The 17548-nt window shown below is 45.2% G+C and overlaps 1 protein-coding gene across 1 annotated transcript in view; it reads left to right on the forward strand.

Annotated features, from left to right (window-relative positions):
- Positions 1-14153, forward strand: part of LOC130293961 (potassium-transporting ATPase alpha chain 2-like) — a 29613-nt gene extending 15460 nt beyond the window's left edge. Inside the window, exons 9-24 of the mRNA XM_056543291.1 lie at positions 1732-2000; positions 2097-2295; positions 2405-2514; positions 2878-3012; positions 3121-3313; positions 5374-5549; positions 5651-5787; positions 6507-6657; positions 6753-6921; positions 7243-7397; positions 7575-7698; positions 7814-7959; positions 11295-11428; positions 11893-11994; positions 12888-12979; positions 14125-14153. Coding sequence (XP_056399266.1) covers positions 1732-2000; positions 2097-2295; positions 2405-2514; positions 2878-3012; positions 3121-3313; positions 5374-5549; positions 5651-5787; positions 6507-6657; positions 6753-6921; positions 7243-7397; positions 7575-7698; positions 7814-7959; positions 11295-11428; positions 11893-11994; positions 12888-12979; positions 14125-14153 — 2321 coding nt within the window. The remainder of the gene's footprint in view (positions 1-1731; positions 2001-2096; positions 2296-2404; positions 2515-2877; positions 3013-3120; positions 3314-5373; positions 5550-5650; positions 5788-6506; positions 6658-6752; positions 6922-7242; positions 7398-7574; positions 7699-7813; positions 7960-11294; positions 11429-11892; positions 11995-12887; positions 12980-14124) is intronic.
- The last annotated feature ends 3395 nt before the right edge of the window (positions 14154-17548 follow it).

The following is a 17548-nucleotide window of genomic DNA, read 5'->3' on the forward strand; positions in this document are numbered from 1 at the left end:
TCAGGAAGTGTTCGGTACTAGCACAGTACAGGCAGAGATTCTCCATGCGGCGTCGTGTCCTCTCTTGGGGTGTCAGGCGAGACCGGTCGACCTGCATAGCCTCCACGGCGGGAGGCACAGGAACAGGTTGCAGGGGACCAGAGGAGAGAGGAGCCGGGGAGAAGAAACGCCTCGTGCGAACAGAGTCCATATCCTGGCGGAGCTCCTGACGCCGTTCGGAAAAACGCATGTCAATGCGAGTGGCAAGATGGATGAGTTCATGTAGGTTAGCAGGGATTTCTCGTGCGGCCAGAACATCTTTAATGTTGCTGGATAGGCCTTTTTTAAAGGTCGCGCAGAGTGCCTCATTATTCCAGGATAATTCTGAAGCAAGGGTACGGAACTGTACGGCATACTCGCCAACGGAAGAATTACCCTGGACCAGGTTCAACAGGGCAGTCTCAGCAGAAGAGGCTCGGGCAGGTTCCTCAAAAACACTTCGAATTTCCGAGAAGAAGGAGTGTACAGAGGCAGTGACGGGGTCATTGCGGTCCCAGAGCGGTGTGGCCCAAGCCAGGGCTTTTCCAGACAGCAGGCTGACTACGAAAGCCACTTTAGACCTTTCGGTGGGGAACTGGTCCGACATCATCTCCAAGTGTAATGAACATTGGGAAAGAAAGCCACGGCAAAACTTAGAGTCCCCATCAAATTTATCCGGCAAGGATAGTCGTATTCCAGAAGCGGCCACTCGCTGCGGAGGAGGTACAGGAGCTGGCGGAGGAGATGATTGCTGGAGCTGTGGTAGTAACTGTTGTAGCATAACAGTCAGTTGAGACAGCTGTTGGCCTTGTTGCGCAATCTGTTGTGACTGCTGGGCGACCACCGTGGTGAGGTCAGCGACAACTGGCAGAGGAACTTCAGCGGGATCCATGGCCGGATCTACTGTCACGATGCCGGCTGGCAGGTGGTGGATCCTCTGTGCCAGAGAGGGATTGGCGTGGACCGTGCTAGAGGATCGGTTCTAAGTCACTACTGGTTTTCACCAGAGCCCGCCGCAAAGCGGGATGGTCTTGCTGCGGCGGTAGTGACCAGGTCGTATCCCCTAGCAACGGCTCAACCTCTCTGGCTGCTGAAGAAAGGCGCGGTACAAGGGAGTAGACAGAAGCAAGGTCGGACGTAGCAGAAGGTCGGGGCAGGCAGCAAGGATCGTAGTCAGGGGCAACGGCAGAAGGTCTGGAATCACAGGCAAGGAACACACAAGGAACGCTTTCACTGGCACTAGGGCAACAAGATCCGGCGAGGGAGTGAAGGGGAAGTGAGGTGATATAGGGAAGTGCACAGGTGTAAACACTAATTGGAACCACTGCACCAATCAGCGGTGCAGTGGCCCTTTAAATCGCAAAGACCCGGCGCGCGCGCGCCCTAGGGAGCGGGGCCGCGCGCGCCGGGACAGAACTGACGGGGAGCGAGTCAGGTACGGGAGCCGGGGTGCGCATCGCGAGCGGGCGCTACCCGCATCGCGAATCGCATCCCGGCCGGAGGTGGTAACGCAGCGCCCCGGGTCCGTGGAACCGACCGGGGCGCTGCAGTGAGGGAGGTGTAGCGAGCGCTCCGGGGAGGAGCGGGGACCCGGAGCGCTCGGCGTAACATAAATCAATATCAACACTAAGTACCTCATAGCATCAACAGAGATGGCATGTATTTGTTGAAAAGTAATCAAGTCTGGTCTAATACTTTACATTTACTCTACAGGGGCAGCATGTGGTATAGTTATTAACACAGGTGACCGTACAGTCATTGGTCGTATTGCATCACTGGCCTCACAAGTCGGAAACCAGAAAACCCCAATTGCCTTGGAAATCGAGCACTTTGTGCACATCATCAGTGGGCTTGCAGTGGGCGTTGGCATAATTTTCTTTATTATCTCCGTCTCTATGGGATATAGTCCTCTCAATGCTGTAATATTTTGCATTGGCATCATTGTAGCCTATGTGCCTGAGGGACTACTGGCAACAGTAACGGTGAGCAATACATACATATCAGCCCATCAGTATATTTTTAATATTGTCAACAACCTTTTTCTGTTTGGCCTTCCTAATCCCATGTGTACCCTTTAGGTTTGTCTCTCTCTTACTGCAAAGCGTATGGCAAAGAAGAATTGCCTGGTGAAGAATTTGGAAGCTGTTGAGACTCTTGGGTCCACCTCAGTCATCTGCTCCGACAAGACTGGAACTCTGACCCAGAACCGTATGACTGTGGCTCATATGTGGTTTGATAATGTCATCCATAATACAGATACCAGCGAAGATCAGACGGGTAAGAACCCTCGACTTTCCCATCTTTACAATAAATTCACCTTGCACACTAGGCTTGTCCTGATAATTACAAGTCATAGAAAACTATTGAAAATTATTTTTTGCATTAGGTGAAATGTTTGACCAGAGTTCCCTGACCTGGCAGGCACTAGGTAGAATTGCCACTCTATGTAACCGGGCAGAATTCTGTGGTGATCAAGAAGACGTGCCGATCAGTAAGGTAAATATTTGTTTAGCTACATGACACCTATATGTAATGGATGAGAGGTGTTGTCTCAAGAAGACAACTCCTGCCCAAAAGAAGGTCATAAAAGGGGTCCCCTACAAAGGATCCCCTCCTATAGCGTCTATGTTCTGGCGGGCCCGACTTATTCATGCCTTATATGCCTCCCCCTGGAAATGTTACATGTTTTCTAGGAGTTACAGAAGTAAAATTTAGTAGGATCATCCAATTACCATGTTGGGTTTAATTTCCAGTGTGGTGGTCTTCATGAGACAACATATTTAGGGTCAACTTGTCTTATTTTGATTTAAATCCCAATAAGAAATGGTTTCTTATTTGTGTCCACTTTTTTTTACGCAGAGAACAATCAACGGAGATGCCTCCGAAGCAGCTTTATTGAAATTTACAGAGAATGTTTTAGGAAAAGTCATGGAAATTAGAAAAAGGAATGAAAAAGTATTGGAAATCCCCTTTAATTCCAGCAACAAGTATCAGGTAATTGACGGATCAGGTTTTAGTTCAGTGGTCAAGCTTTTTATTACATTATTGTTTATTTGGAATGTTCAGATTTTTCTGAATTGACATCTTTTCCTTCCTTCTTAGGTCTCCATTCATATTCCAGAGGATCCAACTGAGAAAGGTTATTTGCTGGTAATGAAAGGGGCCCCGGAACGCATCTTGGATAGATGTAGTACCATCATGATAGGGGGACAGGAATTGCCACTGGATGAAGAAATGAAAGAGAACTTCCAAAAAGCTTACATGTCTCTGGGAAGTATGGGAGAGAGAGTTCTCGGTGAGTAAATGCAATGTGCTGTTGACATTTTGGAAATACATACCCTACACTTAAAGGGGTACTCCACTGGCCAGCGTGGAACTAAATGTTCCGAATGCTGTTTTCACGCTGTGAGGGTTGGCCATGCCCCCTTTGTGACGTCATGACCACGCCCCCTGAATGCAAGTCTATGGGAGGGGGCGTGACAGCCGTCACGCCCCCTCCCATAGACTTGCATTCAGGGGGCGTGGTTGTGACGTAATGAGGGGGGCATGGTCGACTCCCGCAGCGTGAAAACAGCATTCGGAACATTTAGTTCCCCGCTGGCCATTGGAGTACCCCTTTAAAGAATACCTAACAGGAAATGAAAAATAATGCTTCAGACAGTTCATGTGCTTAAATTCTCTTTGTCCTCATTTAATTGCTCCTTATTCCCTTGTTTATGTTTCTCACACTACATACAGTTTACTAAGAAAGACGGTGGATTCCCACATGAGATTATTCTTGCCCGCACATCACATGTGGGAACTTCCTCCCTCATTCCTCAGAGCTTACAACTGGCTGCTCTGTGCACTGAGGTTCTGTGACACACAGCCCAGGCTCACAAAGCAAGCTGATTGACAAGCCAGGAGCATTCACAGAGCCCAGCTTATCCCACCCACATTATATCTACATTATATTATACGTTTTTGTGAATGACATTGCCCATTTAAGGAGGTATTTCCAATTCAACTCATGTAGTTAAACTTATAGGGCACATCAAGTTATATCTCTTTCCATATACATTTATTTATCAAACTTTTACTAATATTCCTGCTTCTTTCCTGCCCTTGTTGACAGCTCATTGTCTAGGTTACTGCCCACATTTTCATTGTAGAAGAGATGAGGCTGAAATATCTTTATCAGCCTGACCACCGCTTCTTAAGTGAAGAGGTGGTCAGTAATCAAGACAATGAGCTGTCAACAATGGAAGGAAAAGAGCAGGAATATTAGTTTTGGGATTTATTTCAGATTCATTTCATATTTTGTTTTGCTGCTCCTGTATACTAACCAGCGTGAAAGTAAGTGGTGATGCTATATGCTTGGCTTTGTCTTTTCACTGCATTCACTGGGCTTGGTGCAGAGTGCTGCGCTGTGTATGTACAGGGGCATGGACTCTTACCTTTGAAAGGTGTCCCTGCTCATGTAAATACTTTGGGTGGACAATTGTTACGATTCGGCAGGCTGGATGTGGATCCTCTGTGTCAGCGAGGGATTGGCGTGGACCGTACTGGTGGACCGGTTCCAGGTTGCTACTGGTATTCACCAGAGCCCGCAGCAAAGCGGGATGGTCTTGCTGCTGTGGTAGCAACCAGGTCGTATCCACCGGCAATGGCTCAACCTCGCTGACTGCTGAGAAGGCGTGGGACAGAAGGACTAGACAGAGGCGAGGTCAGACGTAGCAGAAGGTCAGGGCAGGTGGCAAGGTTCGTAGTCAATGGTGATAGCAAGAGGTCTGGAACACTGGTATGGCAAACACAGTAAACGCTTTCTCTAGGCACAAGGGCAACAAGATCCGGCAAAGCAGGGAAGGGGAAGTGAGGTGATATGGACGTGGAGCATGTGGAAGCTAATTAGACTGATTGGGCCAGGCACTAATCATTGGTGCACTGGCCCTTTAAATCTTAGAGAGCTGGCGCGCGCGCGCCCTAAGGTGCGGAGCCGCTCGCGCCAGGACGTGACAGCCGGGGACCGGGACAGGTGAGTAGCTTGGGATGCGATTCGCGAGCGGGCGTGTCCCGCTATGCGAATCACATCCCGGCCGGCAGTGTCAGTGCAGCGCTCCCGGTCAGCGGGTCTGACCGGGGCGCTGCAGAGAGGGGAACGCCGCGAGCGCTCCGGGGAGGAGCAGGGACCCGGAGCGCTCGGCGTAACAACAATCTGGACACTTTTCAATCCCAGTCAGGAAATAAATTCAAAATGAATTCAATAAATTCACTGAATTGAACCTAAACTAATCTCAGGAGAATCACTCATCTCTAATCCTATATCGTCAGTGTCTTCAGGGTAAAAGCTAGTATAATGTTCTCTTCCTTCTTCAGGATTCTGTCAACAGCTGCTTCCTTCTTCTACATATGGACCCAGTTACCCTTTTGATGCAGAAAAAGGAAATTTCCCACTAGATAAATTATGCTTTGTTGGCCTCATCTCCATGATTGACCCTCCACGTTCCAGTGTTCCTGATGCAGTCATGAAGTGTCGTAGTTCAGGCATTAAGGTTCATATCTATAACCATTCTTTAGGGACATAGCTGAAAAATTTAGTTTAAGAATTTCAATTCAGTAGAAAATATCTTATTATCTGTATTTCTTATGGCAGGTTATTATGGTCACTGGGGACCATCCAATCACAGCCAAAGCCATTGCAAGAAGTGTCGGCATTATCTCAAGTGCTAGTGAGACAGTAGAAGATATTGCCAGGAGACTAGGAATCCCTGTTGAAAGAGTTAATCCCAGGTCAGTACATTATATTTATTTACCGCTTCCTATTTTAAAGTGGCTGCTCAAGATCAGAAAAAATATGGTTTCTTTCTTATGACTTTTCTTTCAAAATAACACCACACAGGTTGAGTATACTATTGCAGGTCAGCCCCATTTTGTTCAATAAAAATTAGTTGCAATACTTGACACAAGTGTGGGGATTTCTGGGAAAAAGTAGTCACATTTTTCTGATTTTGTACAAATCGTTTAAAGGAGATATATTGTTCAGAAAAACGTATCCCCTTATCCTGCAAGGGACCCTGGCTCTCCCCAGGAATGGGGCAAGGAAGGGGCGTGTCATCCGCAGCTTTGTGCGGGGGTGACCCGCTCCATTTCTGGGGAGAGCCAGAGTCCCGTGCAGAGACGTAGCTTGTAGCTTCTGCGCCCAGAGACAAAATCTGAAACAGGGCCCCATATACCAATTATAATACTGGTCTCCTATGGGAGAGATTAGTTTTGGGGCCCCGTTAGGTACCAGGGCCCTGTTGCGACTGCTACCTCTATAGCTATGCCCCTGGTCCCATGCAATGTACCACTGGGACCCCTGCAATCTTAAACGTATCCCCTATCCATTGGATAGGGAATATGTTTTTCTGCGCAATACTTCTCCTTTAAGCTACTGTTAACGTTTTCTTAGTATATATAGAGAAAAAAATTCCTGGACTGCTTATTTTAACAGTTCATTTCCATTACAGAGATGCCTGCGCCATTGTAGTGAATGGAGGAGAAATCGTTGACATGAGCTCTGATGAACTGGAGGATATCTTAAGCCATCACACAGAAATTGTGTTTGCCCGGACCTCACCCCAACAAAAACTTCTCATTGTTGAAGGTTGTCAGAGACTGGTAAGTGACATCATAGCCTTAAAGGATAGAAAAAATGCAACCCAATGTTGACTCTACTGGACGCACTAAGGAAACATTATGTCTACAACTTTTAGGGTGCCATTGTGGCCGTGACTGGAGATGGTGTGAATGACTCGCCTGCGCTGAAAAAAGCCGATATTGGTATTGCGATGGGCATTGCCGGCTCTGATGCTGCCAAACATGCTGCTGATATGATTCTTCTAGATGATAACTTTGCTTCTATTGTGACCGGTGTCGAAGAAGGTAAGATTTGGGAGAACAAAAAAATCTGTGATATAGATTTTAAACTAGGGAACCCCATGTCCATTGCTAAAGGGTGTGGCTTAGGTAAGGGGTGGTGCTTAGCATATACAGATTTCTACTACAGAGAAGGGGAAGGGCTCCTGTTGTGGCCAATTGCCTTACAGAAATATATATATTTGTATTGGCTGTAAGAGGAGAAGGAGGAGGGGGAAATGGCTGATCTTCTGGAACAGATTTGGAAACATTATTTTAATGCTTCTCCCGCTTCTGCTAATTTTAAAACTTTTCACCCAATTGCTCATTCTTGTCATTTTCTTTTAGGACGCTTGATATTTGACAACTTGAAGAAGTCCATTTCATACACAGTGACCAAGAACATTCCAGAGATGATTCCTTTCATGGTCTATGTGATCATCAGCTGCCCTTTGCCTATAGGAACTATCACCATCCTCTTCATAGAGCTGGGAACTGACATTGTAAGTTAACATTTACAATATACAAGTGTATCTGTTACTGTGATGTAGTCTTGGTTGAGGATATTTAACTCTGTAAATAACATGACATAATATAATCTTCTACACCTAAAAATGTATAATGCATTCTAAGACTGGAAAACTTCCTGACGTCATATCACTTTTCTCTACTTTCCTCAGATTCCTTCCATTGCTTTAGCGTATGAGAAAGCAGAAAATGATATAATGACCAGAAAGCCACGTAACCCATACAAAGACCGTCTGGTGAACATGCAGCTGCTGTCATACTCCTACTTTCACATAGGTAAGAATTTTTCTCCCATTGTAAGACAAAACTTTTTATTGTCAAGTCGAATGATTAAAAAGCTAAAAAATATCTACCAAGAAACTAATGTATACATGTGTTATATGCTCCACAGCTGCAATGGAATCCTTTTCTGGGTTTGTAAACTATTTTACTGTCTTGGCTGAACAAGGATTCCTTCCAGATAGAACACTTGGACTCCGAGTCAACTGGGAGGACAAGACCATAAATGAGCTGGAGGACAGTTATGGGCAGGAATGGGTAAGCATGTGGAACAAGTGGATATGGAAAGGGCCTTTTGGGGTTAGACTTTCATATTTATAAACAACTGTAATTGAGGAACTGGTTAAACAGACACTGTTACTTTAAAAAGCTTTTGACATATCATAGAGACTTTTGATAAGTTGGGGTCTTAACCCTTAACTCTTACAGCTATGTCTGCGTGACTAAGACATGTTTCTATACAAAGTCTATGGGACAATCTCCTGTTGTGCGCACAGAGCAAAATGAAGCATCCCTTGGACACACAATTCTCCCCCATTGTTCTAGGGATTGGTGGGGGTCTAAACCTTTACCGATCAAAACTTTTGACATGTCTCTACGACATGTCAAATGTTTTTTGTAGTAACAGGTTAACATTAATAGCAGTGGTCTCCAACCTGTGGCCCTCCAACTACTGTGGAACTATAGCTTCACATTCCTTAAAAATGTGTTTTACTGTGGGGGGGGGGGTTCTGTAGGGGGGGGGGGTGCTATGTTCGAGAAGACTTTCTTTCCTTAATTTGGGCAGTAAACTAAACCTTTGCCATAGATTAAGGAAAGCCAAGCTATGTTGCCAGTTCAGCAACAAAGAAAAAACAAAGTTCGGAAACAGTACTAGTACAGAGGCAATTGCCTAATGTGAGCATGGAGTTACCATTAACCAAAGGTGATGTCTTCAGGGCTATAAACTTCACGGTGGATTGGAGGGAACTCTAATCTCTTGAGGTGCTCACGTTTTACAAGCAGTGGTTAAATGTGTATAGCAAAAAAGAATATAGATAACAGAGCACTCACGCGGTGACTTCTGTTCAAGGCAGGAAGGTGAATCTCAATCCCGGTCTTCCATAGCAGGGAGGCGGAGGATGGTATGAAGAGAGCCTCAGACGCCGGCCACGGACCGAATGACGCCCTCTGACCGGCCATGTATATCACGCATACACGGCCTGACAAAGCGCCAGAGGGCATCATACAGTCCGTGGCCAGCATCCGAGGCTCCCCTCGTACCATCCTCCGCTTCCCCGCTATGGAAGACCGGGATTGAGATTCACCTTCCTGCCTTGAACAGAATTCACCGCGTGAGTGCTCCATTATCTATATTCTTTTTTGCTATCCAAGCTAGATTGCTGCTTTACAGCATAATTTCCCAGGATGGTCTCTCAAAGTAATTATTTGTTCTTTTCCTGGACCCCTTGAGCAATAGACACTATCGTTCTCTTTTTGTCATCCTCTTCATCGTTGAGTTGTTCAGTGTCTCTGCATTTGATGACCTGCAGTAACATAATGTTAGACTCACTAGTTTGGTGACATTTTTAAGACACTAAACCATTGCTCCAGACCCAGCACAGCCAACGGTGTCTACTTGATATGTGTCAACTTAGGAAAATCTGGGTTCTTTAAAACAACAAACAACAAACATTACATATGGAGTTTACACACCTCCAAGTATAAAATTTAAACAAACAACAAAAAATGTGGTCTCAAATGGCTGGAGGTGCTCAACCCCAAATGCGGTTGTGCATTTATACTGGGGGAGCAGATCCTGCCCTTGTAGTCCGTTGCTAGGGGCGATCCCCAGCATAAAAATGCATACAATGGAGGATGCCTGCAGCGGACTACAAGTGCCACAATAGAATTCTACACCAGATAGACGGTGTGGATGTGTAACAATTAGAATACAATACAGGAATATGGGTGCACTACTGTGGTAGATGTATACAATGACTTTGGCTATCCCTCAACACTGATGTTAAAATTGAGACATTCGCCAGTATGGAGGATTAGCGTTAGGTCCAGCGCCATTTGAGAAACCTTGGCGTTGGTGTGCGGGCTCTGGTGTGTCCTTCATATAAGGATACACTGGCGAATGTCTCAATTTTAACATCAGTGTTGAGGGATAGCCAATGTCATTGTATACATCTACCACAGTAGTGCACCCATATTCCTGTATTGTATTCTTTAAAACAACGTAACCTATATGCTCAAAATACTGAGATAGTAGAAAAAAGAATAAGACGGCACTACTGTAAGTTCTTATGTGCAAAAATTGTCGGGAGTATCCCATGCAGGGAGAGGTAATTTCCGGTGAACAGGGGTGCGAGATGTTTAAAGAACAGCAGACATCTGTATAGATTACAAGTAGAGAAATCACATCTGCACTCACCTGTAAAAATAGTTCCTTTATTTCATCATCATAGGCAGACAAAAGCCGGCCTAGGGGGGGTCGGGAATGGAGCGTGACAGCCTAATCTGTGCGGGTGGCGGCAAACAGCTGGTTTCGCGGCAAAAAACGCTTCCTCTGGCCTTCAGGGTGGCGGCAAACAGCTGGTTTCCCGGCAAAAACCGCTTCCTCTGGCCTTCAGGGTGGCGGCAAACAGCTGGTTTCCCGGCAAAAACCACTTCCTCTGGCCTTCAGGGTGGCGGCAAACAGCTGGTTTCCCGGCAAAAAACGCTTCCTCTGGCCTTCAGGGTGGCGGCAAACAGCTGGTTTCCCGGCAAAAACCACTTCCTCTGGCCTTCAGGGTGGCGGCAAACAGCTGGTTTCCTGTCAAAAAACGCTTCCTCTGGCCTTCAGGGTGGCGGCAAACAGCTGGTTTCGCAGCAAAAACCTCTTCCTCTGGCCTTCAGGGTGGCGGCAAACAGCTGGTTTCGCGGCTAAAACCGCTTCCTCTGGCCTTCAGGCCAGAGGAATCGGTTTCTGCCGCGAAACCAGCTGTTTGCCACCACCAGCACAGCTTAGGCTGTTGCGCTCCACTCCCAACCCCACCTAGGCCAGCTTATGTCTGCCTATGATGATGAAATAAAGGAACTATTTTTACAGGTGAGTGCAGATGTTATTTTTCTATTTGGAATCGTAAAAAGCCGGCCTAGGTGGGGTCGGAAATGGAGCACAACAGCCTAAGCTGTGTGGGTGGCGGCAAACAGCTGGTTTCGCGGCAAAAAACGCTTCCTCTGGCCTTCAGAGTGGCGGCAAACAGCTGGTTTTGTGGCAAAAACTGCTTCCTCTGGCCTGAAGGCTGGCGGCAAACAGCTGGTTTCGCAGCAAAAACTGCTTCTCCTGGCCTTCAGGGTGGCGGCAAACAGCTGGTTTCGAGGCAAAAAACGCTTCCTCTGGCCTTCAGGATGGCGGCAAACAGCTGGTTTCGCGGCAAAAAACGCTTCCATCTGTTTGCCGCCACACGCACAGCTTAGGCTGTTGAACTCCATTCCCAAACCCACCTAGGCCGGCTTTTGTCTACCTATGATGATGAAATTAAGGAACTATTTTTACAGGTGAGTGCAGATGTGATTTTTCTACTTGGAATCGTAACCTATATGCTATTGTTTCTATTTTGCAGACCTATTACCAGCGTCTCCAGCAGGAATGGTACTGCTACGCAGCCTTCTTCGTCAGTATTGTAGTATGCCAGATGATGAACACAGTTATCAGAAAAAAAAGAAGGAACACCTTATTCACCAGATATTTCTTCAGGTGAGTGAGATTATGGCTGTGTATTATGCATGACTTTCTATCGATAAGGGGTTAAATTACAGTCTTGTATAAATATATTTATGCGAGGGGTGTACACAGAGGAGGGGCCAACACAGCTACATCAAAATGGGGTGACCTTTGGGGCTGGTGTGTGTTAGGGTAATACCCCGTGTACCCCCATCAGGCCCTTCGTCCGTCTGTGAGCTTCACATTCATACAAAGAAAGACACACCACACAGCTCATTCTACCATGGTACAATAAGAGGGAATGGCTTCAATAGAAGGATCCGGCTCACACGGCGCTGACCGACCAGGACACGGTAGGGAGGATACAAATGGACTTTAATAACTAAGATGCAACACGTTTCGCTGCTCAAAAAAAGTAGGTGTACAACAATAAGACAAAAACAATTTAATATTTCAATATTTCTATTGGGTTACGCCATTTTTTTTAATTTCCTTAGGAATAAAATCATATTCATGGGCTTACTCTCCCAAATAGCCATTGGAGTAATCCTCTGCTATGTCCCTGGCTTGAACGATGGCTTGCACTTTATGCCTCTACGGTAAGTATCAGCAGCATGTACAGAAGGGATTGATACTATAACACTAGCAGCTACAATAACCAGACCCTATTTCAGTAAGCAGCTCCTTTTAAAGGGCTGCCACGCCCCCTCCCATAGACTTGAGGGGGTGGGGCATGACATCATAAAGGGGCAGGGCTATGACAGAGCAGCGGAGTACCCCTTTAACCATATGGAAGTTGTATGTTTATCAGTCAGACCTGGCCATACACATACAATGACCTGAGATTCATCTCTGGGCACTAGTAGTACAACCGGTTAATTATGTCACCATGGCAGTGGCTATATAATGTAAACGGGGGTTTATAGTCCAGGCATCAACTACTGGTGCAACCATGAGATGCAATGCTAGACTGAGGAGCAACTTTTGGCTGTGATAGTAACGTTACAGCAGACATCTTCTATATAGTATATAGTATCAATTCACAAAAGAGATTTGGTGTCCTGGGATCTATGATGGCAGGTGGATACTAGTGTAGCTGTATTGCCGTAGGTGTTGCTCAGATATGATAAGCAGTATTCAAATATCGTCCGTGAGAAAAAAGAGAATATCGGCACTCACCAGTTCAGCTTGTAAGTCCTCTTTATTCAGACATACTCACATCAGGGGTACAGAAGAGACGGGTAGTGGGGGGACACTGGATGGCGACCGAGCTCCTGTTTCGCACGCTTGGCATGCTTCGTCCGGCTGGAGTATGTCTGAATAAAGAGGACTTACAAGCTGAACTGGTGAGTGCCGATATTCTCTTTTTTCTCACGGACGATAATAGTATATAGTATATTGATATGCTACCCCCATTATTACAAATTTGGCTATGTTCATTTTAACATAATCTCAATTAAATATTTGATATCTGTTTTATTATATTCCACAGAATTCAATACTGGTTTGTAGGAATTGAGTACGCGTTTCTCATTCTAGTTTATGATGAAATCCGAAAGTTTCTCATAAGAAAATATCCAGGCAGTAAGTATCTAAAGTGTGAAAGTTTGGGCAGTATCATGAACCACTGGATATGCATGGGCCTCCCATACACATACAGAGAACATTGGTTGTAGGCCTCCACCTAATGGTCATAATGGCCCGATTACAGCCTGTAGGTCATAAACAACAGGTACAGATGGTCAAGTACCTTCCAATCTGTTCTTATTTGTGACAATAAAAAAACAATCTCCCAGAAGATCCCAGGGTACTAACTATAATATACAAACCTGAGGGAACCCCTTGGGGATAACCCTAAACTAAAGATCCCCCCCCCCCCTCTTTTTTAATTAAAAGCCAAAGTTTATTTAACTCCGTAGAGTATATCCTACCCAAATAAGAAAAGTTAAAATCACAGCTTGACTCTAATGTTGTGCTATCAGTGTTAGAGTACAGAGCTGCTGATTTAAAAAAAAACACACAATAGCCACCCCGACGTTTTGCTGATGAATCAGCTTTGTCAAGGACTCAGAGGCTAAGCCGGCGAAACGTCGGGGAGGCTATAGTGCGTTTTTTAATCAGCAGCTATGTAAGCTGTGACTTGTGAGAGAGTCTCCCCCACGATCAATTATATATATATATGTATATATAGCAATTGCATAGTGAACATATCACTTAGCGGAAATGAGATCGGCTCCTTTATATTCTGTCTAGTAGTGCTGATAGCACAACATTAGAGTGACGCTGTGATTTTAACTTTTCTTATTTGAGTAGGATATACTCTATGGAGTTGGATAAATTTGGGCTTTTAATTAAAAAACAGGAGGGGGGGGATCTTTAGTTTAGGGTTATCCCTGAGGGGTTCCCTCTGGTTTGTGCATTATATGTAACATTGACCCATTGTTGTTCAAGGTTGTAATCGTTGATACTTCTCTTTCTCACTAACAAGACATCACTGATGGCCTAGTCTACAAATGTAGACTGCGTAGTCAGCATTATGTAGATTCCCTAAAATACGATACATTTTAAATCCAACTTCTTGACACATTGTTGACCTCCTAATGCCAGATAGTTCAGCAGCAAAAGTCTTACTGTATAAAAGTAATATTCTAAGAACAATAGGTCTGATCTGAGATGTTGTAGATAAACTTAAATATGCATTTATTTATTCTCAATGCCTTTATTTTCAGGTTGGGTGGATAAGGAGCTTAATTACTAAAGATCCATCATGTTTACCATGAAGATGCCTTTACTGGAACCACTTTTCTAATGTCCTCCCCTATACTTTTCTGTACATAATGTATAATTGTATATAGTCACTCGTTGTAAATATAAATAAAATTTATTTTAAAAGAGTTCTTATATGGTGTGAAATATTTTTACGCTATTAGGGTAGTTTATTCTTGTGGTGCGCAGGCGCGATCCCCTGACATGCACAGTGAGGTGGAAGGTCGGTATGGAGCGCAAACAACAGACGCTTGGAACGCATGCCAGGGGATCATGACTGTCTGCCAGCTATCAGGTGATATCGAGATCATCACCCAGCGCTGAGTCTGAGCTGATGACAAGGAGGCGACTCGTAAATGATGATAGGCTGGAGGGACTGCACAGCGGTACAGGTAATGCTACTGGATAGGACCTGATTGGCTAAAATTAGAGGTACACAGGAAGCCACGATAGGTGGAATAAAGAAAAATGGGAGGTCCTAATAGGGATAAATACCAAACTGGTTGACAAAAGAGTTGATGCCCATTTTCCCTCCTGAGGAAGTTGCGGTTGCAACGAAACATGTAGAGGGGGCATTGTCAGCGTTTTAATAGCGGCAGTTTGTGTATGTTAATTATGGTGGAACTGCAGTCCCCCTGTGACAGAATCTATATAACAGTGGTCAACTGGATGGAATACATATATTATTGTTAAGCACACACAAGCCTGTGATTTTAAGTGAAATATACTCATCATAACTTTTACTACAATACAAATAAAAGTTACGTTTTAGGGGTGGGACTTTAATAAGGGTATCAGTGACCCTGGGCTTCCCAGGGTCAAAGGTTATTTTTGTTATTACCCTAACCCATCCTGGGGTCGTTGCTGTTGAGCATATTCTTTGCACATAATACAGAAAAAGTATGAGCATTATATTTCTGAAGCCCGATGGGGCACAAACCTGGAAAACTAAGGCATAATCATGGAGTAGGCAAGAATGGACAGATATGCATTTCAACTGACTGCTACAACTTAAATTGGTACTCCACTGGAAAACATTATTTTTTTTAAATCATCTGGTGCCAGAAAGTTGAACAGATTTGTAAATTACTTCTATTTAAAATCTTAATCCTTCCAGTACTTATCAGCTGCTGTATGATCCACAGGAAGTTCTTTTCTTTTTGAATTTCCTTTCTGCCTGACCACAGTGCTCTCTGCTGACACCTCTGTCCATTTTAGGAACTGTCCAGAGTAGGAGCAAATCACCATATAAAACCTATCCTGCTCTGGACAGATCCTGACATGGACAGAGGTGTCAGCCGAGAGCACTGTGGTCAGACAGAAAGGAAATTCAAAAAGAAAAGAACTTCCTGTGGATCGTACAGCAGCTGATAAGTACTGGAAGGATTAATATTTTTTAATAGAAGTAATTTACAAATCTGTTTAACTTTCTGGCACCAGTTGAATAAAAATAAAAAAATGTTTTCTAGTGGAGTACCCCTTTAATGGATGATTGTTGGAGTCTTGGTTATCTATTACCCAGGGCTGTTGAAGTATTTGTTACTTTCCAAGTCCAAGTCTTCCAGAAAGGTTTACTTCTTTAAGAAGAAGTGAAAGTACAATGGTCACCATCTGGTTTAAAAAAGGTTACCATTAGATGAAGGAAGATAGCTATAATTTACATTAAAGGGATACTCCGCTGCTCAGCATTTGGAACAAACTGTTCCGAATGCTGGAGCCGATGCCGGGAGCTCGTGACGTCATGAGGGGGCGTGGCTATGACGTCATGAGCTCCCGGCGTCGGCTCCAGCATTCGGAACAGTTTGTTCCAAGTCAATGGAAGGGGGCGTGATGGCAATTCCCATAGACTTGCATTGAGGGGGCAGGGTGTGACGTCATGAGGGGGTGGGGCTATGACGTCAAGAGCTCCCGGAGCCGGCTCCAGCGTTCGGAACTATTTGTTCCAAATGCTGAGCAGCGGAGTACTCCTTTAAAGGGGTCAACCTTGAGAGCTCCCCATCCTCTCCTGATGTAGTCTATTCTTCCTCTTCTTTAAAGGGGTACTCCCGTGGAAAACTTTTTTTTTTTTTTTTAATCAACTGGTGCCAGAAAGTTAAACAGATTTGTAAATCACTTCTTTAAAAAAAATCTTAATCCTTCCAGTACTTTTTAGGGGCTGTATACTAAAGAGAAATCCAAAAAGTATTGGAAGGATTAAGATTTTTTTTAAAGAAGTGATTTACAAATCTGTTTAACTTTCTAGCATTAGTTGATTAAAAAAAAAAAAAAAAACGGGAGTACCCCCTTTAAAGAAGAGGAAGAATAGACTGCATCAGGAGAGGTTGGGGAGCACTCAAAGTTGACAACTTTCATAAGAAAGCCTTGTTGGGGGAGCAACCACAGAAACGTCAATCTGTCTTTAAAGGGGTATTCCAGGCAAAAACTTTTGTGTTCTCTGCCCTGCCTGGCCCATATTACGTATATGTAGTATGTGTTACCCAGTTCAGAGGACACGCAGCACAGCATTATAGATAGGGACATAATACTGCAGGACTATATACATCAGCTTCCCTGTGCTGTACCCACTGCCCTGACAGCTATATTTATGCATAGAAACATATACATATATATAGTAGCCAGGGCAGTGGGTACAGCACAGCTGATGTATATAGTCCCGCAGTGTTGTCACTGTATGTCACTGTATACCAATGTCTGTGCTGTGTCCTCTGCCCTGCCTGGCCCATATTACGTGTATAATATATATAGTATGGGCCAGTTCAGAAGACACACAGCACAGACATTCGTATATAGGGACATAATACTGTTGGGCTATATACATCAGCTTCCCTGTGCTGTACCCACTGCCCTGGCAGCTATATTTATGCATAGAAACATATACCGTATTTTTCGCCGTATAAGACGCACTTTTTCTTCCCCAAAACTGGGGGGAAAAAGTCGGTGCGTCTTATACGGCGAATACACCCCTATCGCGGCGGTCCCTGCAGCCATCAACGGCCGGGACCCGCGGCTAATACAGGACATCACCGATCGCGGTGATGCCCTGTATTAACCCTTCAGACGCGGCGATCAAAGCTGACCGCCGCGTCTGAAGGGAAAGTGACACTAACCCGGCTGTTTGGTCGGGCTGTTCGGGACCGCCGCGATTTCACCGCGGCGGTCTCGAACAGCCCGACTGAATAGCCGGGTTAGTGCTTACAGGACACCGGGGGGGACCTTACCTACCTCCTCGGTGTCTTCTCCGTTCAGGGATCCCCTGTATGGCCGGCGCTCTCCTTCCTCGTCATCACGTAGTCGCGTACGTGCGTCGGCGTGTGTAACGACGTGATGGCGGCGACGGAGAGCGAGGATACCCGGCCGGCAGCAGAGACGTTCCGGAGCGACGGGGAC

This window comes from Hyla sarda, chromosome 10 (assembly GCF_029499605.1).
Source record: "Hyla sarda isolate aHylSar1 chromosome 10, aHylSar1.hap1, whole genome shotgun sequence".
Taxonomy (NCBI): domain Eukaryota; kingdom Metazoa; phylum Chordata; class Amphibia; order Anura; family Hylidae; genus Hyla; species Hyla sarda.